Source organism: Balaenoptera borealis, assembly GCF_965194805.1.
Source record: "Balaenoptera borealis genome assembly, chromosome: 8".
Taxonomy (NCBI): Eukaryota; Metazoa; Chordata; class Mammalia; order Artiodactyla; family Balaenopteridae; genus Balaenoptera; species Balaenoptera borealis.
In genome coordinates this window covers 77,707,939-77,732,370 of record NC_138865.1, presented here as the reverse complement: position 1 = coordinate 77,732,370, position 24,432 = coordinate 77,707,939, and the positions used below count along the sequence as shown (strand labels likewise).

The following is a 24,432-nucleotide window of genomic DNA, read 5'->3' as shown; positions in this document are numbered from 1 at the left end:
TGTAAGAAGATAAGAATGTTAGATAAGATCACAAAGCTATTAATCACTGTGTATCTGTGTGTGCGTGTTTACCGCGTCTTAATTCTTTGAATAGACTGGAAATCTAGGTTTAATATGCACAGTAATTAAACATACATTTCTTGAATGTCTATCATGTGTCAGGCTGAATGCTTAAGTGCTGTAGATAAAAACGTCAACAGTCTTTAACTACAAAGACTCACAATTGGACAATACGTTTCCACTAACCAGAATTTTTTTTTTTTTTTAAGAAAAAAACAGAATCAAATTTTATTATATTTCTAGCACCCAGAGATAGCAATTCTTAACATCTGCTTTCAACTTTTTTCTATCCAAATATTTTCAAATTTTTCCACAAGTGAGATCATAGTGTACGCAGCAGTTTTAAACCATTTTAACTTAACAGCTTATCACAAATGCTTAAAATTCACTAGAAGGATTATGCTTAATGTTTATAAGTACGTTTCTATCTTATACATATCTGCATCTCATGGATGTGCAGTTTATGTAAAAATTCCCTTTTGTATCTTGTCTTCTTTCTCCTTCTATTATACTAATGTATACTTTTCTGGCTCTTTAACCTCCAGCCTCTAAGCTTTTTTTATTTCTGTTCTGCCACTTCCAAATGGAAAACTGTTTCCTCCTTTATCTGCTTATCTGGAAATGGTGTTCATCCTACAAGACTCAACTGATATACCTCTTTCTCCAAGTCTCAAATCCAGCTTCACCCTCTGCATTCCTGTCATGCCTTTAGTAGACTTGCATTATGGAAGTTATCATACTCTGTACGCAATGGCATCGGCCTGGGTCAGAGATCACACTCCACCAGCCTGGCAAGTGACATTAGTGAGGCATTTTCCTGCAGGTCTAGGTTGAATGCTCTGGGCAGAGCAGCCTCTAGGTGGCATAGACTGTTTTGAGAACCCCTCACTTATGGAAAGCTCAGGACCGTGAAACAGCTGCCTGGCTAAATTCTGTAATCTGCGTAGGCCCAGTGAGTCATGTGTTAGAAGACGTGAACCCAGTCCATAAGTGGTAACCGGAATGTTTTAATCAGCATAAAATAAAACTCCCAGCAATAGTAAATATCACAATTTATTATATTTGAAAATAGGTACCTACTAACACTGCTCCTTTGGCATTCTTGGGACACACGTTTTCTGTTTAAATGGAGGGGAAGGTGTGTGATTCTCTCTTGGCTTGCTGTTGGCCTGACTGTGTCCATGCCGGAATGTGCAGGGTTCCGAAAATTGTGGTCAGGAGTCAACAAGATGTGACCATGCCCACTTCCATGCATTTGAGAACAGTGATCTTCTTTCCTTCCACAAATTCCTAGAATAGAAAACTGTGGATTCTGATGCCTTCTTTGATAATTAGGTCATCAGTAATCAGAGGGTGGTCCCAGTTATATTTTCATGCTATCATGGTGAAGTTCATGTGTGTGGTTCTGTTCATTTGGGTCCGTGTGTGCTTGGCATCCTCCATTATGACTCTCACTCATGTGCAGGGAATCCATGTCCCCCTCACAGATGGTGTATTTGGCATTCCTCATGCTGTTCACTTACACCGTGTTGGTGGAGATGCAACCCCAGCCCACCGTGCAAGAGTGGCTCGTTATCATTTACATCTTCACCAATGCCATTGAGAAAGTCAGGGAGGTGAGTTATCCCTTCTACCTTTGTCTTCTACATACCTCTGCTAGACGTGTTCTGCGCTTGGGTGATGAAAATGGAGAGGTCAAGCATGAGGGTGAGTCAGGCAACGATCCTGATTTGTATGCTACAGGAAAGGTAATTAGGGGGGAAATTTCTGATCTCAACCTTTTATTGTTGCCAAATACTTTCTGTTGGTTGCTGCTCTTTGAAAGCAGTTATTTTAGAGGACATCTTAGTGCGTTTATCAGTTCTAGAGTGATGGTATCTAATTGTTTTTAGACCCTCCAACTATTTGATTTCCCAAAAGTGTTTTTTTTTTTATAAAGTTGATGTTTTTTGATAGCCGAACATTACTTGCATATTATTGCTTTCATGTCACAGAGTGGCACATAAATGGCTAAAGTTGTGCAATGTGTAAAGAATTCATTTATAGTTTTCGAAAGTTCCTACTAAACATTTTGAACATTTAAGATAAAAATCCCTCTGGGGCAAGTAGTCCAAGAAACAAAACAAAGCAAACTTTTCATTTTTAGTTTGCAATGAGTCACTTAAAACAAAAGAAAAGGAATGAATATTCCTATCCAATTATAACTGCAATCACATACCGTATGACTTAGGCTGTTTTAGATATCATTGTATATGTATCTCTCTCTACCTCTGTGCATTTACATACAATGATTTTGTCCTAGAGCTAATATGACCAACCTTGTATATTATGTAGAAAACAATTCAGCAGAAAAACGTTATCCGAATTCTACCATTTTTATTATGCTTCAGGGAAAACGGCTTTTTACTGTTTTACATTTCAGTTTGTCTGATATTCTGTTGCAGGGGTAATTTCTTATAATAGTGAATTCTAATATCACATTCTGAGTAATTTGCTAACTACTCACTAAATAGCAGTAGTGGGGCCAGATTACAGGATTCTTTGGTTTCTTTGCACTAGGCTATACGTCATGAAATGGAATTGCAGCTATATTCCATTGCAATATTGAGTTTTAAATGTCTTGGCGTTTCCCTGTGTTAGTTTAGGATTAATGAAAGCTAGAAAAACTTTTCTTTTTTAAAAAAATTTCTGGTTCGTTTTTAAATAGCTGGCCAGTACTAACAGTGAGATTAAACTACATTTATAGAATTGTTTAAATAATTCATTCCCCAAGGATAACTTACGTCTCCAAAATCCCCTTATGATCTAAGGTTTGGCATGATTCCAAATACTCCTTAAAAGAACAGTTGATGTATTAAAGATCATATTGATCTTGGGTTATAACCCATTCTTTAAGTTTCCCTCTTTCTTTCATCTTTTAGGTCTATATTTCAGAACCTGGGAAGTTTACTCAAAAGGTGAAGGTATGGATTAGCGAGTACTGGAATCTGATGGAAACTGTGGCTATTGGCCTGTTTTTGGTGGGTTTTGGCCTTCGGTGGGGTGACCCTCCTTTTTACACAGCGGGAAGACTAATATACTGCATCGACATCATATTCTGGTTCTCACGGCTCCTGGACTTCTTTGCTGTGAATCAACATGCTGGTCCCTATGTGACCATGATTGCAAAAATGGTGAGTACAGTCTGCTGTATAATCAGGTGTTCTTTTAACAGTTCTACTTAATTTCATGGTTCACATACATTGGTTTAACTTTTGAAATTATTTAAAGAAGCACACACTTCATCCCCACTTTCCTTATAACCATAAACTCTTATTTAACAAATGTCCTTGGATAGCATATTGGGTAGTTGATTGCAATACTCAGCTTACCCTTTTGGTTAGGGCCAGACGATGGGGGGTTGAATCATATTTGTCTCTGAGCACAGTAATTCCTGAGGGCCAGATTTATGTGAGGCTACCGCCAATAATATTTTCTGCTGAAATAGTGATTTGTCTTTTTATCTCTCCACCCCCAGCCAACTCTTAAATAGTGATTACTGTGGGCCACACATTGTTCTAAGTACTTTGTATGTATTAACTCATTTAATCTTCAAAACAACTTTATGACATGGGTACTATTATTATCCACATTGTACGTTCAAGGAAATGGAGTTCAGGTAAATTTCCCAAAGGCATAAGTCGGGGAGCCAGGATTCAAATCTGGGCCACCTGGCTCTGTCTGCCATCTGAGCTCACTGTGCACTTGTATTAGCCCTGTCCAACTGGCTTTGCACAGGACCTAAGAAGGACAGTACCTCAAGATCATCTTTGCTTTTTCTTCTGGAATACTCACTGGCAGGGAAGGGGCAAGTTCTTGAGAAGGAAAGGTAGTGTTGAAACAAAGGAAGAAGACAGAAAAGGGAGAACCTCCAGGATTCCAAAGATAGATTTTTCTTATTTTTTACTTTTCTCTTAGACCAGCAATATTTTCTCTGGTCTTGGTGACATTGGTATTAATTCAGTAGGTTATGCTGAGGTAATCACTGTATCTCAGTGACTTAGCACAAGTTTATTTCTCCCTGATACAAAGATTGACGTATGCTCATGGAGGCCGCCCTCTACCCAGTGACTCAGGGATCCCAAATCGTTCCATCTTGGGATATAGCTGTGTCAACATTGTGGCTTCTGAGGTTTCCTATGACAGGGAATAAGAGGGATGGAGAATATCTAACAGCTTTTAACTGCTCTGGATGGGAAGTGACTTAAATCACTGTTACTCCACAGCCCATTGGCCAGGAATAGGTCAGGTGGCTCCTGCCTCATGGAAGGGAAGCTCATGGACTATTCACGGAGTATGTCTCTGCCACAGGGAACAAGTGGGTTGAACTGATGTACATTTAGTAATTGAAATGAATTATTTAAAAGAGCCTTTAGAAAATTACAGTACATGTGCTATATATACATGTGTGTATAGTACATGTGTGTACTGTATGTGCTCCATTGTGCATTTTAACAATCAGGCTTACTTTTAATACAAAGACTATGTGTTTGGGAGTTAATGAACCACTGGATTTAACAAACATCATTTTATAGTTACTTTTGCATCTTTAAAAAAAAAATTCTTCACTTCATCAAGATGTTCAGTATCTTGGAGTTCAGTACCTTGGAGCAGATTCTTGGCCTGATCAATTTCTCAGACTCTAACTCCTGAAGATAATCCTGGGAATAAGGAGCCATTTTACTAATTTGAATATTCCTATTTTTTTTTCTTTTCCTAATCTCTGATGAAAAGTTAGATATTAGCTAATCAAAAGCTATTCATATTTCATCACATCTTAAAAAAAGAAGCACAGATCCTCTACAGTTAGCACACTTAAATTACGCCATAGACTACATTGACATGAAACATATACTGTACAGAGAAAACAAAATGTTTTAGCCAAAGGAAATCCAGCTATTCATGGACTAGGCATTTTGGGCAATGACTAGACAGTCTTACTATTGGCAGGTATAATTATGATGGCTGCAGGTGTTTGATTTGTTTTAAATTTCAAATCTGTAGTAAACGTCTGGCTGTGCCGTGCCTTTTTGCAGACAGCAAACATGTTCTACATTGTGATCATCATGGCCATCGTCCTGCTGAGCTTTGGAGTGGCACGCAAGGCCATCCTTTCACCAAAGGAGCCTCCATCCTGGAGCCTTGCTCGAGATATCGTGTTTGAGCCATACTGGATGATCTATGGAGAAGTCTATGCTTCAGAGATAGATGGTACGTAGAGGATTCTGCCACCATGCAGCAAGTGAACCTTTGTAGATACTCAGAGTAATAAAGAACCCTGGAAAACAACCATCTGAATCTTAAAAATGTCAAGAGTTTGTGGTATTCTGCTAAGTCAATATGCTAAATATTTGTCTAGAGTCATACGACTATGATTCACCTTATCTCTCATTCTTTTAAATTCTTTATTTGTAGTTTGTTCAAGCCAGCCGTCCTGCCCTCCTGGTTCTTTTCTTACTCCATTCCTGCAAGCTGTCTACCTCTTCGTGCAATATATCATCATGGTGAACCTGTTGATTGCTTTCTTCAAGTAGGTTATTTTAATCAAATACAGTTATTTTGTATGAATCAAAAATGGGTGCAGGTATTTTGAAAGATTCACATGTAACCTTTGTTTGTGTGTGTTTCATGTTTAATTACTATGGTTTTAAAATATGGGCATGGAACTACTGGCAGGAAGGCAGCAGAGTATGAGAAGAGAAAAAACAATAAATAGTGTAATAAAAGTAGACTGAAAGGAGATCATACACTGTAATTAAGCAATAATTTGGAATCATGGAGAGTAACAATTGACGAGGCTGAAAGTTGGTTAAAGAGTCCTTGATAACTTTCCTTCATTGGCTCTCAGTATATCTCATTCTCTGTTTTCTTCTATATCACTTTTCACTTCTTCTCAGTCTTCTTTTCTGGATCATCATATTCTCTTCAACCTTTTAACATTGGAATGTCCCTGGGCCCAGACCTTTTGTTTACACTTTGGTGATCTTGTTCAGTTTCCTGTATATATATATACTGACAAATCCCAACTTATATCTTCAGCCTAGATCTCTTTCTTGAACTTCAGTCCTGTAGATCCAGCTCTCCTGTTCCATTACTAGTCAGATGTATAATATTGGGTTGGCCAAAAAGTTCGTTCGGGTGTTTGCATAACCTCTTACAGAAAAACCCGAATGAACTTTTTGGCCAACCCAATAGATTTCTGAACTTTCAAATGTCCCAATTCTTGATCTCCCCTCTTTCCCAACATACACTTATTCTGCTTGTAGTCTTTCCCAAATCTATAAGGAAGACCACATGTTTCTGTCAAAGCTTCGTCTTTCCCATTGTTCAGACCAAAAACCTTGGCATTCTTAATGCGTCTCATATTTCTAGCTCTAGACTGTCAGGAATACCTGTTGACTCCATCTTCAAATAGATCATCAATCCAACCTCCTCTCACCACCCCACTGCTACTACCACAAAGCCTCCTAATTTATTTCTCTGCTTCTGTCTTTGGCCCCTATATTCTGTTCTCAACACAGTAGCCCTAATGACACTTAAATTTTTTAAATTACTTAATTAATTAATCACTCTATTCCCTAATGACCTTTAAAACATATGTCAGATGATGTCACTCATCAAATCCAAACCATTCAAGGTTCCCCATTTCCTTCTGGGTAAAAGTCGAAGTTTCTACAATGACCTAGCTTCCCTGCTACTTCTCCAGTCACCCATCACACTACTGTTCCCCGAATCCATGCCTCTCCAGCCACACTGGCCCCTCACAGTTTTTCAAACAACACAGGGGTGTTTGCAGTTGCTGTTCCCTCTGCCTGGAATGCTCTTCCCCCAGATATCAGTGTGGTTCATTCCCTCACCTCCTTCAAGCCTTTGCTCAAATGTCCCCTCTTTAATTAGCCCTAACCTAAGGATATTATTTAAAAGTGCAGCCCCCTTTCCTTTGACCATCTCCTTGGCATGCCTGGTCCCCCTTACTCTTCTTCCTTTATACTACCCACTTATATATACAAATATATTTTATAATTTATCTCTATATTGTGTTTTTTCCCCCGTTTATCTCTTATACTGGAATATAAGCTCCACAAGAACAAGTTTGTTTTTTTGTTTTTGAGTTTTTTTTTTTTTGGCCTTTTTTGCCCATGAATTTATCCCAGGCACTGAAAAGAGTGCCTGGCACATATTTGTTTAATGGATGAAAGAAATCAAGTGAAGTGATGGGAAGAAACTAGTATTTTCTGAATGCCTCTTTTATGCCAGGCACTGTACTAGGTATTTTATTCATTAATTATCTCACTGAAGAGAGATAGATAAGAAAAGGGAAATCAATGCATAGAAGTTAAGTAAAGAAAGTAGAGGAGATAAAGGCTGAAGGCAAGCAAAATAAATCAGAACACACACAAAAAAGGACTGTTGTTGCGTATATATGGGGAAAACATACTTTTTTGCTTGTTGCAGGATTATATGATAGCTATCATCTCCCTTTAGCCTCACCATTTTATGCATTTGTAACATTTGCTGGTGTTTAATTACTGTGGCTATTTTTTTGACATTTCAAATAAGATTAAGAGTGGGTATGAGATTTTTGTTTCTCAAAAACGACAGGTGTCAAAAGGGAGGCTGACAAATCCTCCCACAGGCCAATCTTCTCACTGAGATGAATACACTGAGGACCACACAAGCTGAGCAACCCCAGATCAGACTACTTGTCCAAAGGCCCCTTTCCAGATTCTGTAATCACAAAGAACCTGAAATACACTGTGAAGATCACCACCTGCTGGTGGGCAGGCTGTGATCACACTTGGAGTGGGAGTAACATGTAATTTTGGTGGCCCTCAAACTTGATTGTGCAGGAGAATTAACCGAAGGACTCACTGAGACACAGATCGCTAATTGGGTTGTTCCGGGATAGGGCCCAAGAATTTGCATTCCTGACCTGTTCTCAGGTGATGCAGTGCTGCTGGCTCAGTGACTGCACTTTGAGAAGTACTGTTAAACTCAGTCACTCGTCAGTGTTTCCTTCATCTATTTTATGAACTCTGAAACTTCCCTCCTCCTCTCATCCTAAGCTGGCTTTCCCCAGGATAGTTTGGGTTCCTTCTCTTTATCATTACTGCAGTTTAGGGTTACCTGCATTTTTATTTGCCAAATGTGGCTGCCCTTCTCAAGTACTTCTCTGCCATCTTTCTCTAAAGAAAATAAATTACATATTAGCCTAAGCAAAATATTATGATGGATATTCCATTGTGTCCTCCCCACCCACATCATGTTATAGACTTAAAGTTAAATAGTTAAGGGTGATATGTTGTTTGAGAATTTGTACCACTCACCACAACTTCTATTACAAGTTCTATAATATCAACATATTTACTGCACTATCTGCATATTATAATTGATATAATTAAAGGGAGAAAAATCCCAAGGTGGCCTACCAATAAGGAGTCACTTTTATTGTAAGGTTAATGTAAATAATTGATCTAGCTGCTGAATCGAAGCTCTGCTTATTGACTTATTTTAGGATGAATTGATTTTTCTTCCATCTCTTCTTCTTCATTAATATTCTTTCGTTTGAATGTTTTAACTAGGATTATTCTAGCACTTCTCACATTTGACATTAGGAGAATCTCTTCATAAGGTTGATGATATAGAGGGACATTAAAGCTGTTTACCATGAATGATGAATTATGGACTGAAAAGATCTTATGTGAGAAGAGATGGTGAATCAAGAATAATGTTACTTCTAGAGGACAGTTTCTGTTCATTGCATTTAAAATGTTGGCATTTTCTTCTCTCTGATTGTAATTTCTACCTTTTGCTTATTCTGATTAGCATATTTTATTGTAGAAGGTGATTAATGTATGTTGTTTGGTTGAAGAAGAATCGTAAATGCAATGGATATTATTTTTATTGACTAACTACCATCCATGTCAGGCGAACCAATCATAAAAGTTGGAAAATAAAGCAATAATCTAACTGTTATGTTTCAGGATTCCATATTAAAACACTGTCCCTCTCTTACTACAACTTACAGTAACGTTTACATAGATCTGAAATCCATTTCAAATAACCTGTGGAAATACAATCGCTATCGCTACATCATGACCTACCACGAGAAGCCTTGGCTGCCCCCGCCTTTTATCCTGCTGAGTCACATTGGTCTCCTCCTTCGCCGTCTTTGCCATCACCAAGCTCCAAATGACCAAGAAGAGGGTGATGTTGGATTAAGTAAGTTTTCATTGGTGGGGCAGGAGGAAGAGCGAGCAAGAGTGGAGATCCAAGGTGAAGACACCTGGAACGTTGTCAATTAAATTCAGGGCACAGGATGGAAGGCTCTGGGAGTTAACTGACAAAAGAGTATCAGCTGAGCACCTGGGTCTAAGTAAATACATGGATCTCATTACGTGGTTGTAGTACCTTTCGCGAAAAGTAGCTGATACTTTGAAAGAAAGGAATAGGTAGGAACAGAATCTCTGCTTGAATGTGTAAAGGCTTTTTGTCACCTGGAAAACCCTGTGTTTTTACTCTGCTTAGCTGGGAAGACGTCAGAATAACTCCTAGAGAGTAGTCAGAGTGACCCATACTTATTTCCCTGTTGTTGAAGATGGAATCCAAATCGAAAGGATACAGAAGGTCTTGTGGACTAAGGGAAATAGATAAACCAGACTTTGCTTAATTTATTCACCAGAATCATGGCTCTCTGGTTCTCTAATCTACTGAATATGGAGGTGATTCTTCATAGATGTTTCATATTTTCAAGAACTTCAACTCAGGATGCAGAAATGTGGATTCTCTCTCTTTTTTTTTTTTTTTTTGGCAAAGCTTAACTCGACATATTTTGAGATTTTCCTAGTTCATTTTGCTTATCCATATATTGCCTGCATGATATGACTGTCATACTAATTGTCATAAGAGAACATTCCTTCTTGTGGTTCAGAGATCTTTTGTAGTTCCTCTAGGCCCACTGGTACTAGGCCCATTTCTAGATAATTCCTAGATATAGAGGAAATGGATAGCATAAATTCACAATCCTTTATCTCAATCCCTAAATTCAAAATACATTTGAAAATGGAAAGTCTTTTTCTTCATAAGTTGGAGAAAGACTCATTTGGACAGAAGAGGCTAACGGGACTAATGTAAGCCATTTATACTCTTTATCCCTTGTAGTATGGATATTCATTGATTTTTGCTGCAGAAATGATGTGTTTGATTTCAGGGTATTGCCCTAGCTACAACTAGGGATTTTACTTCATTTATGGCATATGCACTATATTACCTTTCCAAAACTAGAAAACTTCTTAATTCTGAAATGGACTGGTTCCAGGAGTTTCAGATAAGGGATTGTGGACTGTTTATACATTTCGGTGGGCCCTTAGGAGGACAGATGTTATCACAAGGTTGACAGGGTGACATGCTTTTGCTCCTGCTGTAGTTGGCTCCGTGAAGTATTTTTCTTCTCTTGAGTCACTTGGTGATTTATTTTTCTGTTCCATTTCTTTCCCCTAAGAGATTCAGCCTTTATATGGAAGTCAAAGCACAACTGAAGTTAATTTAAAGGCTTATAATTATATTATAATTTCCCGGCTTCTAATGGAGTGCCATCCCAGAACAACTGTAATCTAACAGGAGAGTGTGAACCACTTGAGAGATCCTGGGATTAACTAGGATTTGGCCCCGTTTTCTAGCACGATAACAAACGACGCTTTCCTGGGCTTACCTTGATCTGAGTTTATAGGATGATTCGGTTATAAAACTCGAGGAAATATTCTGATGGACAGAGGTACATTCACCCTGAACTCTGGGAAATTCTTGAATTTGTGTGAGATTGCCTTTGATTCTCTGTATTGAGGATCAAGATGTTTGCACATGGGGCAGCAGTGCCACCTGGTGGACAGTCACAAGAACGTGCCACATACTGCAAGCTGCACCTATCACTGGAACTGCTATGTGGGGTGTTTGCTCTTAGGAATCCACAGAAGGCTCAAATCATACAATTCTAAAGTTCCTTACTCATACAAGATTCTTTAGTGCAAACACACATTTAGAGTTGAGTGGGGATGGGGATTTTTTTGGTGTCTGAAAGATGCTTCCAAGCCATAAAAATCAGAAAACATTGTACCTTTGAGTTGTGAACACCTTTTATGGCTGAGTATTTTCTTTTAGTTATCTTTTAAAATGAATATTTTTGTCTCTCATTTTATTGGAAAATTACAGAACATTTGCATTTCTAATAAATTCTGGAGAACTTTAATGGTTCTTTTTTTTTTCCTAATTTAGGTGAAATGATTGAAGGAAAAGAATATTCCAATTTTACCCTTTTTGCAACATCATTTTTATATTTAACAAGTATTAGAAACTTGCTCAAAAGATAATGCATTTTTCTGCTAGGTCAGAGTAAGAGTCAAGGTGGTAGACCAAATGTGATTGCTGAAGTTTGATGTAGAATTGCATTAGTTTCATAACATCATGAAATGATGTGTCTTTTAATGAATTAATTGTAATTGTCAAGGAAGAAGTATAGCCTTGAATGGCCATTGACTGGTCATAATGTCTCTTTCTTCAATAGAAGAACTTAGTATATACAAACTCAGTGTATATATAAACTCAGTGCAACAAGGTAAAACTTTCTTATACTTACTGGATTAATTTCAACAGACTTTGACTTCTTCTAACCTTGATTTTAACCTGTAGGTTACTTATTGTCATTTTGACAGATAAACCAGTTGGTGGGGAAACTTCCATATGCATATAAATGTGGTGAATTTTTATGTGTAAAAGTATTCTAATTTAAGAAAATATTGAAGATAAAGTATCTGTTCCACGAGTCACCTTCAAATTCCCACATCTGTTTATAGGACAAAAAGGAAAGACCCAGCCTGGTGTTTCCAGTTATTTCTACATAGTGCTTCCCAATTAATATTAGGAATACAGTGTGACAAGGCAGCAAACTATTATCATGCAAGCTATGGTTTTATCCATTTTTAACACCAATGGAAGAAAAGTCACTCAGACGCTGTACCAGCTTCCTATGGAGGATGAATAATGATTCTTTTTATGCACTATACTTATTTCCATAGAACTCTACCTGAGTAAGGAGGATCTGAAAAAACTTCACAGTTTTGAAGAACAGTGTGTGGAAAAATACTTCCATGAGAAGATGGAAGGTCTGAATTGTAGTTGTGAGGAACGAATCCGAGTGACGTCAGAAAGGTAAAAGTTATATATGTATTTTCACCCTGTAAACTGCTACCTAAACCTGATTCTACTAGAATGTCTGAAAAAAGTAGAAAGGTCTACTTTTAAAACCCAGAGGTTTTGATTTTCTAAAATTTTCTCTAGTATCGTATAACATTCATGCAATCAGTGCACATTTATTGAGCATCTACTATGTTCCAGGCAGTCTTCTAAGTTAGTGGAGATAAATGGTGAATAAGAGAGCAGGGGCCCTTCCTTCATAGCATTCACATTCTAGTGCGTGCATGTGGAGGGGTGGGGGTGGAGTGAAGGACAAAAAAGATATATGTAATTTAATGTCAGACAGTAAAAGAGCAATGAAGGGGAAAAAAAGTAGTATAAGGGAATAGAGATGGATCGTGGTGAAGGTCTGCTGGAGTTGGGGGTTGGGTTGGACCGTTTTGGGAGCCTGGTGCAGGAAGGTCGCTCTGAGGCAGCTGAGGAGGAGAGACTTGAGGGAGGTAGGCTGGAGCAGCAAACGTGGATGCAGGTGAGTCCAGGAGCAGCAGGGTGCTGGTTGCACTGGGAATCATGGAGTCACAGTCTCGGGGCGCCTGACTAGCACTTGTGCAGTGGAGTTGAGGGCAGATTCACTGAAGCGTGTGGAGGGTGAATAGAAGTAGAGACAGTGATTAGAGGCAGATTTTCTAAGAAGTTTTACTCTGAAGGGAGGTAAAGAGGAGTATGGGGACATGGTGCGGTTCTTTTGTTTTGTTTCATGTGGAGCTAATAAAAGTAATATATTTGTTCCTGGAAAAGATCTACCAGCAAGGGAGAAACTGCAGGAGCTGGAGGGAGGAGGTGACTTGCTGGGTGAAGTCCTCAGGAAGGGCAGTTAACGGTGGGGGCCAGGAGAGAATATGGAGAGTGCTCCAGAAGATGCAACCAGGCTGCGGGGACGCAGATCTCACGGCAGTCATCAGCTGAGGGTGTCTGTGGGTGTGTGTGATTTGGGGGGGCCATTCAGAGGGTTGAGGAAAGAGGAAGCGTGTTAGAGAAAGTGGACAAACGTAGAAGCCCGTAGGTCAGAGCTGCTGTACATGTGCCACTAATCACGGGTACACAGCACTGGATCAAAATATGGACTGCATGTGATTGTATGCATTTTAAAAATTTAGAAATAATTGACATATAACATTATATTAGTTTCAAGTATACAACATAATGATTCGATACTTGTATATTGTGACATGATCACCACAGTGAGTCTCATTAACGTCCATCACCGTACAATTTTTTTTCTTGTGATGAAGTGTTCAAGGTCTACTCTCTTAGCAGCGTTCAAATGTACAATACAGTATTATTAACTAAGTCCCCGTCATTATATGCATTTTTTAAAATGCAGCATTGCTTTCTTAATTGGAAGCAAATTGGCAGAAGTTAAATGTGTTCTCTTACTTTTAAATAACACACGGACCTGACTATAAAATGTTATACCTAATTATGCATATATATTTTCTGATGTCCAAATAGATAGATAGTGAATCTTTAAATATGGCTTTATTTAAAATTGAATCACATTAAGAACTTTCTAAATGGTCACCTTGGGCATATGACTTATTTCTGAACTTTTAAAATTAATACCATATTTATGTAAATACGTTTTAGGTAGCTGATTGAATTTCATATCAAATTTTAATATTGAGGAAAAAATTGAGTATCAAGTAACAATTTGTGAACCCACAACATTCTGTTTTACTTAAATAATATCTTTAGGCCAAAACTCTGTGGGCTTCCTTCTTTCCCTTTCCCTTTTCCACACATTCTGCCTCCTTTGTAGCTATGCTCATTGAGTCCTGCGGGCCAGCTTGGTTCTGCTTTGTATGAAACATGTACCCAGATAGGAGTTTACAGAGCTGGCATGAAGTCCTGCTTCTAGCTATGCGTACTTGGGCAAGTTTACTCTCGGCCTTGTTTTCTTCTCTGTAAAATGGACACAAAAATAGACCTACCTTTTAGAGTTGTTGTGAGGATTCCATGGGATAATATAGATGAACTGTGTGGCAGTGTGCTAATGGATAGTAAGGGAGCAGTGAAAGTTATCTATTATTATGTAAAATCAGACTCCAATTTTGTGAGTATAATTTCTTCTAAGATACAGATTCCCTTCCAAACCTTAAGAAAAGGGATGTAAATAGATAAGATGGGTCAAGATAGGCACCTCCGCCCCCCAATATTATGCACTGGAACAAGGTCACGGAGAGCCCTTCACTTTACACTATAAACTAAGGAAAAATTTTAGGTGGTCAAACAGATTTACCTTCTAGGTTGTTACCATATGGATTTGAGGAGTCAGAATTGGAACTAGGGAGACCACGCGAGAGACTGATACAGCAGACAGATGACGCCCAAGGGCTAGCCAAATTGGTGGTAGCATTGAAAGAAGGGATCCTAGTCCATTAGATCTGCTGTAACAAAATACCATAGACTGAGTGGCTTATAAGCAGCGGAAAGTTGCTGCTCACAGTTCTGGAGGCTGGAAGACTGAGATCAGGGTGCAAGGATGGTCAGGTGAAGGCCCTCTTTGGGATACAAACTTCTCATTGTGTCCTTACCTGGTGGAAGGGGCTAAGGAGCTCTGTTGGGGTCTCTTTTATAAAAAGTAGAGCACTGATCCCATTCGTGAGGGCTCCACTGTTATGACCTAATCACCTCCCAAAGGCCCCACCTACTAATACCATCACTGTTGAGGGTTAGGATTTCAACGTGAATTTTGGGTGGGGACACAAACATTTAGGCCATAGCAAAGAGGATAAAGGCATATTTAGAGAGGACAATTCAAGAGGTGAGTTAAGGATTGGCTGTGGCAATAAGGGAGAGGTTGAAGTCCAGGATGACTCATATCTGTAGCAGGGTAATTAGGTGAAAGTTGGCACTAAAGGATAAAGAGTACAAAATGCATGGCAGGGAGGGTGTGGAGGGAAAGCAATGAGGTTTGATTTTGTTGAGCCCGAGATTCTGGTGGTGCAGTTATCCAGAGATGTCTGGAAGGCTTTACATATGTGAATCTGAAGCCCTAGGGCAAAATTTGAACTGGACAAGGAAATTTGGGAGTCATCTGCCTATTTTAGGAAAATAAAATTATGACAGAGGAAGCGCTTATGCTCAGGAAGCAAGTGGAGTGAGGTGACTCAGCAGGTTGAGGGTCTCACCCTGCGAGGTGTCAACACCTTGTATAATGGACCGAGGAAGAGGAAACTCATGGAGAAGACTGAAAATAATTGATCAGAAGAGTATAAGGAAAACCAGGAGAAGGTAGTATCATGAGTCAAGTGAATACAGAGTAAAAATTTGAGAACCAGACATTTAAAAAAAGTAATTCAATAATAATAATTAATAATAATAATACTAATAGTAAACTGAACACCAGTAATCATCATATGCTATCACATTTATCTTGAATTTTTTTCTTGGGATTTGAGTAGAGAAGGGTTAGATGGTAGATGGTTATGTAGCTTCTGAAAAATATTCTAGATGCTTTCAAGGGCTCTAGCATTTGATTATGAAGCCCTAATTTAACTTCAAAACACAGTCGATCAATTTTCCTTCTTGATAGAGCTGTCTCACCAGCCCTCTTTTTACATGGTTGTCCTTGTTGAGGTCATTCTGGGGACCTTGTAAATGAAGTATGGGAGAGAGGGAAGAATATTTTCCAGTGGTAACTGAGCAGCAGTTTGAAGAGGGAGCGAAAGGAAGTTAGGAAGATATTTGCATGTTTGCCTACCTCTGAAGAAGAGATCACCTATATCTTTATAGAGTTAAGTGAATTGTAAAAGTGGAAGGAGAACATATTAAGGCTGTTTCATATCTTACTTTCTCTATTTGGAATGCCAGCTACTTTTTGTCCCTAGTTACGTAAGCCAGTGTTTTTCCTCTCTCTGTCCTATGGAGTAAGATGTTAACTAGGTATTTTCCCATATTAAGCATGTTTGCGTATGTCATATTTGGGAAGTACTACATTTAAAAAAAGTTTAAACACTTTATCATAATGGGCATTGTGACTCAGTAGAGTTACAGTTTGAGCCGGTCCTGTAATCAGTTCGCCATGAAACCTTACTGAGAAACCTTTGTGAACAACTCCCAGCATGGAAAATGTGGGTGCAATTCATTTACCCCTTCATGGGACTCTAGGACCCCAATAGAACTTTGCCTGGATCCCTGCTGAGTTGCTGAGAGGTGCTGGAGTGCAGTGGTTAATGCCATTGAATATGGAGCCGCACTCTCTGGCTTTGAAGCCTCACCCTGTCATTGACCGTGTGACTGGCCATGTGACCTCTTTTCGTGAAGGGATAGTAGTAATGCCTACCTTGTAGGGTGGTCATGTGGATTAAATAAAATAATGTAAAATGCCTGGCACATAATGAGCACTCAGTGAATATTATGATTATCATGATGATTATAATCATACTTGTTATAATTTCATTTTACAATATCTGGTCCAGAGACCCACAATGAAATAATAACCATACTGGTTTTCCCACCACCCTCAAACCTTGCACAGAGGAAACTAAAATTACGAGAATTTCTTTTACATGTCAGAATGACTAAAAGACTAGATTAAAATAATGTAGATGGTGGCTGAGGAATATAATTAAAATATATTTCATAGGACATTGAGCTTTAGAAAAGAAGTGCCTATGAAAGCAAGAGGGCCTGATTTGAGAGGGACCCGGTTATTTGTCTAAGTCTCTATTGTAGCAGTGTTACCTGTCGCTGTGAATAGTTGCTGGTGTCTATTGTATCCCTTCCATGTGACTGCTGCTAATGGAACTTAATAAGTCTCCATTACTGCTGTTTGGACTGTACAGTTTTTGGATTAGTTGAAACAGTGCACTAGATGAAGAGGCTCTAATTAAGCATATTTGGAAGGGAATATACATATATTTTGTGCTCTTTTCTTCATCATCCTTGCCAATTCTAGTTTTATAGGTTCCAGAAGGTCAAGAAGCCTTTACTAAGGCTCTACTGAGTTATAGAAGTTGAAGCAAGAAAGAGAGGGTTCCACCCACATAGGTGATAATCAAAATTATACCATCCTCTTTATTCTTTAACTCCTATCTACAAAGCTTCCAGGAAGAAGTGGAAGATTTCTCAATCCATGTGACTTGAGATATATTCTAGAGAGGGGATGACTAACACTATTTTGGGAAGTGCTTGCTACAGCTGAGTGTTAAGCTCTTCATGGTATAATTACTGCTTTTCCCAGCCCTCAAATAAGACTGGGGGCAGTTTGTTATTTCTGCATACGGTCATGTCAGCCATGAAACTGTTGGTTTCCTCCCTTGCAATTTTTCCCTTTATTCCTGTTTATCAAAGATTTTCATTATAGGGAAATTGGAAAGTATACTCCTTCCTCCAAATAAAAGAATGAAACAGGGAGAAAAGAAAGAAAAAAAATGTCATAAGCTAGAGTCCACTGTGAAAAATTTGGTCTTTTTCCATTTAGTCTTCCATATATTTTTAGTTAAAATTATACAGGTTTGCATTTTGTCCCCCTACCCACCTTACACATCAAAAACATTTCTCCAAATAATTAAATATTCCTTGTAAACATATTTTAATTTTTATTGTTTCTTGACTTACAAAGTTTTTATACCAAATTTAAAAGTATATAATGCAGAACACAACAGACATCCACATCCCCACCCCTACCATCAGAAATAGACAAAGAAAATGACTATTAACAATGTAAGTATGATTTTTAATGGCTGCGTAATATTCTATCTCATCTGTCTGCCTTAGCATAGTAAAATTCCTGCCTCTTTATTTGTCTTGGCTATTTGAACGTTCCAAGGTTGCATCCCTGCCAACCTTGAGTCACTAAATCTCTTTTTTAAAATTTGCTAGGTTAAAAAAATGTTACAGTGTAGACAAACTCATTGTTGTCTTATTTTTATTGATAATTTCTCTGCCTACCTAATGAGATTGGATATTTTACCACATTTCATTATCTTTTGTGAATTATCTATTCATGTCCTTTGGGGTCTTTATTTTTTTTTTCCTCAACAATTTGTAAGAACTTTTGACTACTTAAGGGATACAAACACCTCACTGTATTTGTTAGAATAATTTCCTGTTTATTTTTTGTTTTAAAATTTTGTGTTTTATTTTCATGTGTATGAGTTTCATTTTATGTAACCACAATATATGTATTTTGTAATTTATTTTATTGATTGTTAAGCTTAGATAACTGTATTAATTTCCTAGGGCTGCCATAATAAAGTACCAAAAACTGGGTGTCTTACAACAACAGAAATTTGTTATCTCACAGTTCTGGAGGCTAGAAGTCCGAAATTACGTTGTTGGCAGGTCCATGTTTTCTCTGATGGCTCTAGGGAAGAAATCTTTCCTCGCTTCTTCTAGTTTCTGGTGTTTGCTGACACTCCTTGGTGTTCCTTGGCTTGTAGATGCATCACTCCAGTCATAAGGTGGTCGTCTCCCTGTGTATCTTCACACTGTCTTCCCTCTATGTCCAAATTTCCCTTTTTTTATAAGAATATGAGTTGTATAGGCTTATGGCACACCTTAATGGCCTTATTTTAACTTGATTACCTCTGTAAAGACCCTACTTTCAAATAAAGTCACATTCTAGGAGTACTGGGGGTTAGGACTTCAACATACCTTTTGGGGCAGTGGGGAGGACACAAAACAAAACGTATCCCCATACAGAGGTATTTACAAAGATATATACATATATATTTTCTTTGTTCTTTCTAATTCTCTAAATGAAATCAATTGTTACATTTAATTTGACTCTACTTGCAATTTACTTTTGTACTTGCATAGCTGAAGGTGCCTTGTGTTGCTTTTACATGAATCAATGGCTAGACATCATAATTTTGGGTTAAAGTATTCAAAGTCATTTAAAAATTTGCCTCGGGCTTTCTCTGAATGTAGGTCTCTTAAAATGGGTTTTGTTTGAAAGTTGCGATGCCTGGTTGTACTGTAGACTTGGAATATTATTCTAAAAGATCTGTAATTTTTTTTTTTCTAACTATGTATTTGATTATTGATTCTGTTCCTATCATTCTAGTTTCTTCCTCAGGATTTCCTTTCTCTACCAAAATAGCACAGTGCTTGACAATAAGAGATATTAAAATGTTTGCCTTGTAAATTAACGAATGTATTAATGAATACAAATGGGCTGATTGATGAGATGATTGAAGGGATAACTAGCAGGAAGCTGGAAATGTGGCTCTGAAATATTGGAGAGAAATAAGGGGTAGAAATACAATTTGTAATTTTCCTTATTAAGGTGATAGTGGGAATTACAGGAGTGGGTGAGATCACCTGGGATGAGAGTATGTGTTGGATAGAGAAGAAGGCAGGAGACAGACCTAACTTTGGGAAGCGGCTTAGGCTGAGGAGCCACCTAAGGATGGAAGCAGGACAGGAAGAGAGTAAGGCAAGTTCCCACTGGCTTACTGTGTTTATTGGTTTTCTCCCTCCCTTTTTCCCTTAGGGTTACAGAAATGTGCTTCCAACTGAAAGAAATGAATGAAAAGGTGTCTTTCATAAGGGACTCCTTATTGTCTTTGGACAGCCAGGTGGGACACCTGCAGGACCTCTCTGCCCTGACAGTGGATACCTTAAAAGTCCTTTCTGCTGTTGACACCTTACAAGAGGATGAGGCCCTCCTGGCCAACAGAAAGCATTCTACTTGCAGAAAACTTCCCCACAGCTGGAGCAATGTCATCTGTGCAGAGGTTCTAGGCAGCCTGGAGATCTCTGGAAAGAAGAAATACCAGTGTTATAGCATGCCCCCTTCTTTGCTGCGGAGCCTGGCCAGAGGCTGGCATCCCCCACGAGTGCAGACAGGGCCCTTTCTTGAGATTACAGACAGAAAGTTTTCAAATGTAAGAGATGACCAGGAAGAGCAAGAAACAGAAAATAGTATAGTTGCCTCTGGGGCGTCCCTGAACAGGCAAGCACACCCAAAGTATGGCCAATTTCTCCTGGTCCCTTCTCATCTAGAGCAAGTTCCTTATTCTGCAGAAACCAGCTTGCCTCTGTCCAGACCATCTTTGGAAGCAGGCACAGATGTGCTGGCAACTGAACATGTCACCCAGAGTGAGGTCCCTGTTCATCTGACATGGCAGACCCCGGTTGTCTCAGCTCAGGGCTCAGTGGTGGAAACCAAGGAGCAGTATGAGTCACTTGCTCAGTTACCGGCCAGACAAGACAAGGGGGAGCAAGTGCTACCCACATTGATTTGCACACCTGCACCCATTAAAGTGACCTCCCTCCCTTCCCAAGTCAAGAGCATGCAAACTGGAGGTGGATATGTGAACTGGGCATTTTCAGAAGGTGATGAAACTGGTGTGTTTAGCACCGAGAAACAATGGCAAACCTGCTTGGCCTCCACTTGTAACTGTGACTCCAAGCAGACTGAACAATGTCAGAGGCAGATCCGGGACAGATCCCTATCTGATAACTCAACAAGATTGGCCCAGAGGGATTGCTCAGAGGTGGGACCATGGCTTCAGCAAAACACATCCCTTCGGATCAGTCCCCTTCGTAGAGACAGGCCCTTCATTAGGAGTCAGAGTTTGAGATTGCACAAAGAGGAGAAATTGAAGATCTGTAAGATTAAAAGTAAGAAGTAAACATTTTTACAACCAGTATTAAATTCTTGCATTGCTACCATTCTCATTCTCCCCATTCTGTCAGTCCTTTCTGTGAAACAAAATGGTTCCGCCTACCATCTTACACTTTCTCATGTAAATCATTTCCCTTACAGATCTTTCAAAATCCTCAGAGATAGGACAGTCAAAATGGATCAAAGCAAAAATGCTAACCAAGGATAGGAAATTGTCGAAGAAAAAGAAGAAAACACAAGGACTACAGGTGCCAGTAAGTATCTTTTATGTTTTTGGCAATTGAGGTAGTATCCTAACTTAGCTTGGTTTTTCTCTATTCTAAAGTGCCACGTACACAAAATAGCATTGTCCTGGAAGGAATGAAGATGCAAATTTAAGAGTCAGCAGAGTGAATTTGCCACAATTCATTTGTCAACTCATATGTTGAAGGACATTTGTGTTATTTTCAGTTTTTGGCTATTCCAAACAAAGCTGTTATGAACATTTGTGTACAAGTCTTTGTGTGGACATACGTTTTAATTTCTCTTTGGTAAATATTTAGAAGTGGAGTGCTAGAGTCTTATACTAAGTATTTGTTTAATTTTAGAAGAAACATACATCCCCACCAGCTTATGAGCAGTAGTTTGAGAGTTCCAGTGGTCCACATCCTCGCCAATCCTTAGTATGCTCAGTCTTTTTAATTTTAGCATATTAGTGGGTGTGTAGTGGTATCTCACAGTGGTTTCGTTTGCATTTCCATAGTGACTAGTGCTGCTAGGTATCTTTTCATGTGCTTATTTTCCATCTGTATATCTTTTTTGGTGACATATCCATTCAAATCTGTTGTTCATTTAAAAAATTGGGTTGTGGGACTTCCCTGGTGGTGCAGTGGTTAAGAATCCGCCTGGCAATGCAGGGGACATGGGTGCGATCCCTGGTCCGGGAAGATCCTACACGCTGCAGAGCAGCTAAGCCCGTGCGCTACAACTACTGAGCTTGCGCTCTAGAGCACACGAGCCACAACTACTGAGCCTGCGCACCACAACTACTGAAGCCTGCGAGCCCTAGAACCCATGAGCTGCAACTACTGAAGCCCATGTGCTCTAGGGCCCACGTGCTGCAACTACTGAGTCCATGTGCTGCAAATACTGAAGCCCGTGTGCCGCAACTACTGAAGCCCGTGTGCCTAGAGCCTGTGCTCTGCAACGAGAAGCCAACACAGTGAGAAGCCTGTGCACTGCAACGATGAGTAGCCCCCGCTCGCAACTAGAGAAAGCCCGTGCGCAGCAACAAAGACCCAACACAGCCATAAATAAATAAATAAAATTGGGTTGTTTGTTTTTTAGGTTGTAAGAGTTTTTTTTGTTTTTTTCTTATTCTAGATATAAGCCTGTTGTTGGATATCTGTTTTGCAAATATTTCCTCTCAGTTGGTGGCTTGTCTTTTATTTCTAAAATTTTTTTTTATTTTTTTTATTTTTAAAGGAAAGTTTTTTTTTTCCCCACACTATTTTAAATATTTATTTATTTATTCATTTTTGGCTGTGTTGGGTCTTCGTTTCTGTGCCAGGGCTTACTCTAGTTGCGGTAAGCAGGGGCCACTCTTCATGGCAGTGCGCGGGCCTCTCACTATCGCGGCCTCTCTTATTGCGAAGCACAGGCTTCAGACGTGCAGGCTCAGTAGTTGTGACTCACGGGCCTTGTTGCTCCGCGGCACGTGGAATCTTCCCAGACCAGGGCTCAAACCCGTGTTCCCTGCATTGGCAGGCAGATTCTCAACCACTGTGCCACCAGGGAAGCCCCCTTGCCTTTTATTTTTCATAAATGTCCTTGGAAACATAGGACACTTTTATTTTGATGAAGTCCAATATTTGATTTTTTTCTTTAATGTCTATGCTTTTCATATCATATTTAAGAAATTTTGCCAAACCCAAGATCACTAAGAGTTTCTCTTACGTTTTCTTCTAGGAATTTTATATTTAGGTCTATATTTAGGTTAAGTGCTGATTATTTGTTGGTGGTATATAGAAATATAATTTTTGAAATGTTGATTTTGTATCCCACAAACTTGCTAAACTTACTTATTTGTTTGAGTAGGGTTTTTTTTTTTTTTTTACTTCTTTAGAATTTTCTATATAAATGATCATGTTATCTACAAATGAAAATACTATTACTTTTTCCTTTCCTTATATTTAGGTCTAGCACCCATTTTGAGTTAATTTTTGTACATGGTGATAGGGAAAGATTGAGGTTCTTTCTTCCCTTCCCTTTTCCTTCCCACTTTCCTTCCTTCCTTGAATACAGATATCAAATTTTTCTACCAGGTTTTTTGGTGAAAAGATTATCTTGGTCCTATTGAGTTGCCTTGACATCTTTGTCAAAAATTAAATGACCATATAGATCCACAATATGGGTGGATCTATTTCTAGTCTCTATTCTATTCAGTTTATCTATATGACTGTCTTTATGTCTATATCATATCACACTATCTCAAATACTATAACTATAATAAGTCTTGAAATCATGTGTGTGGGTCTTCCAAATTTTTTCTTCTTTTTCAAAGTTGTTTTGGCTACTCTAGTTTCTTTGCATTGCCACATAAATTTAGAATCAGATTGTCAGTTTTTCCAGAGAAGCCTGCTGGGGTGAGTGGAATTGCTGTGAATCAATTTGGGGAGAATTGGCATCTCAGCAATAATGAGCTTTCTGATTCATGAGCATGATGTATCTCTTTATTTATGTCTTAATTTCTTTCAGCAATGTTTTGTAGTTTTTAGTGAACAGGGATTTTTAAAATGTATCTCTGTGTACTTAAATTTTTAATTTTATTATAAATGCAATTATTAAAAATTAACTTCTGATTATTTGTTGGTTGTATATACAAGTATAATTTTTAAAATATTGATTTTGTATCCTACAACCTTGCTAAACTTACTTATTTGTTTGAGTAGGGTTTTTCTTTTTGTTACTTCTTTAGAATGTTCTATATAAATGATCATGTTATCTACAAATGAAAATACTATTACTTTTTCCTTTCAAATCTGGATGTATTTTATTCCTTTTTCTTGCCCAGTTACATTGGCTAGTACCTCTAGTACAATACTGAATAGAAGTGGTGAAAGCAGGTAGCCTTTCCTTGTTTCTTCTCTTTAGGTGGAAAGTATTTAGTCTTTTAGCAGTAAGTATGATGTTAGCTGTAGGGTTTTTATGTGGATGTCCTTTATCAGGTTGAAGAATTTGCCTTCTATTCTTACTTTTCTGAGAATTTTTATTATTAATGGATATTGACATTTGTCAAATGCTTTTTCTGTGTCAACCTATATGGTCAGATGGTTTTTCATTTTTATTATGTTAATATGATGAATTATATTAATTAATTTTATAATGTTAGAAGTAATGTTTAGAATATTAAATCAGCCTTGCTGGGATGAACCGCAGCTGGTCATGATGTATTATCTTTTTTAGATGCTGTATTCATTTTGCTAAAATCTTGATACAATTTTTTTGCATCTTTTTTCTTGAGAAAT

General features: G+C 38.4%; 1 protein-coding gene across 12 annotated transcripts in view; it reads left to right on the top strand.

Annotated features, from left to right (window-relative positions):
* Positions 1 to 24,432, top strand: part of TRPM6 (transient receptor potential cation channel subfamily M member 6) — a 217,030-nt gene that overhangs the window by 159,243 nt on the left and 33,355 nt on the right. For all 12 annotated transcript variants that reach the window (XR_014247276.1, XM_082401319.1, XM_082401318.1 and 9 more), the window contains 8 exons: positions 1,548 to 1,676; positions 2,982 to 3,233; positions 5,136 to 5,310; positions 5,515 to 5,629; positions 9,128 to 9,321; positions 12,171 to 12,303; positions 19,790 to 20,922; positions 21,068 to 21,180. Coding sequence is in view for 11 of the 12 variants with exons in the window: in XM_082401319.1 (XP_082257445.1) it covers positions 1,548 to 1,676; positions 2,982 to 3,233; positions 5,136 to 5,310; positions 5,515 to 5,629; positions 9,128 to 9,321; positions 12,171 to 12,303; positions 19,790 to 20,922; positions 21,068 to 21,180 (2,244 nt within the window). In the remaining variant the exon portion in view is untranslated. The remainder of the gene's footprint in view (positions 1 to 1,547; positions 1,677 to 2,981; positions 3,234 to 5,135; positions 5,311 to 5,514; positions 5,630 to 9,127; positions 9,322 to 12,170; positions 12,304 to 19,789; positions 20,923 to 21,067; positions 21,181 to 24,432) is intronic.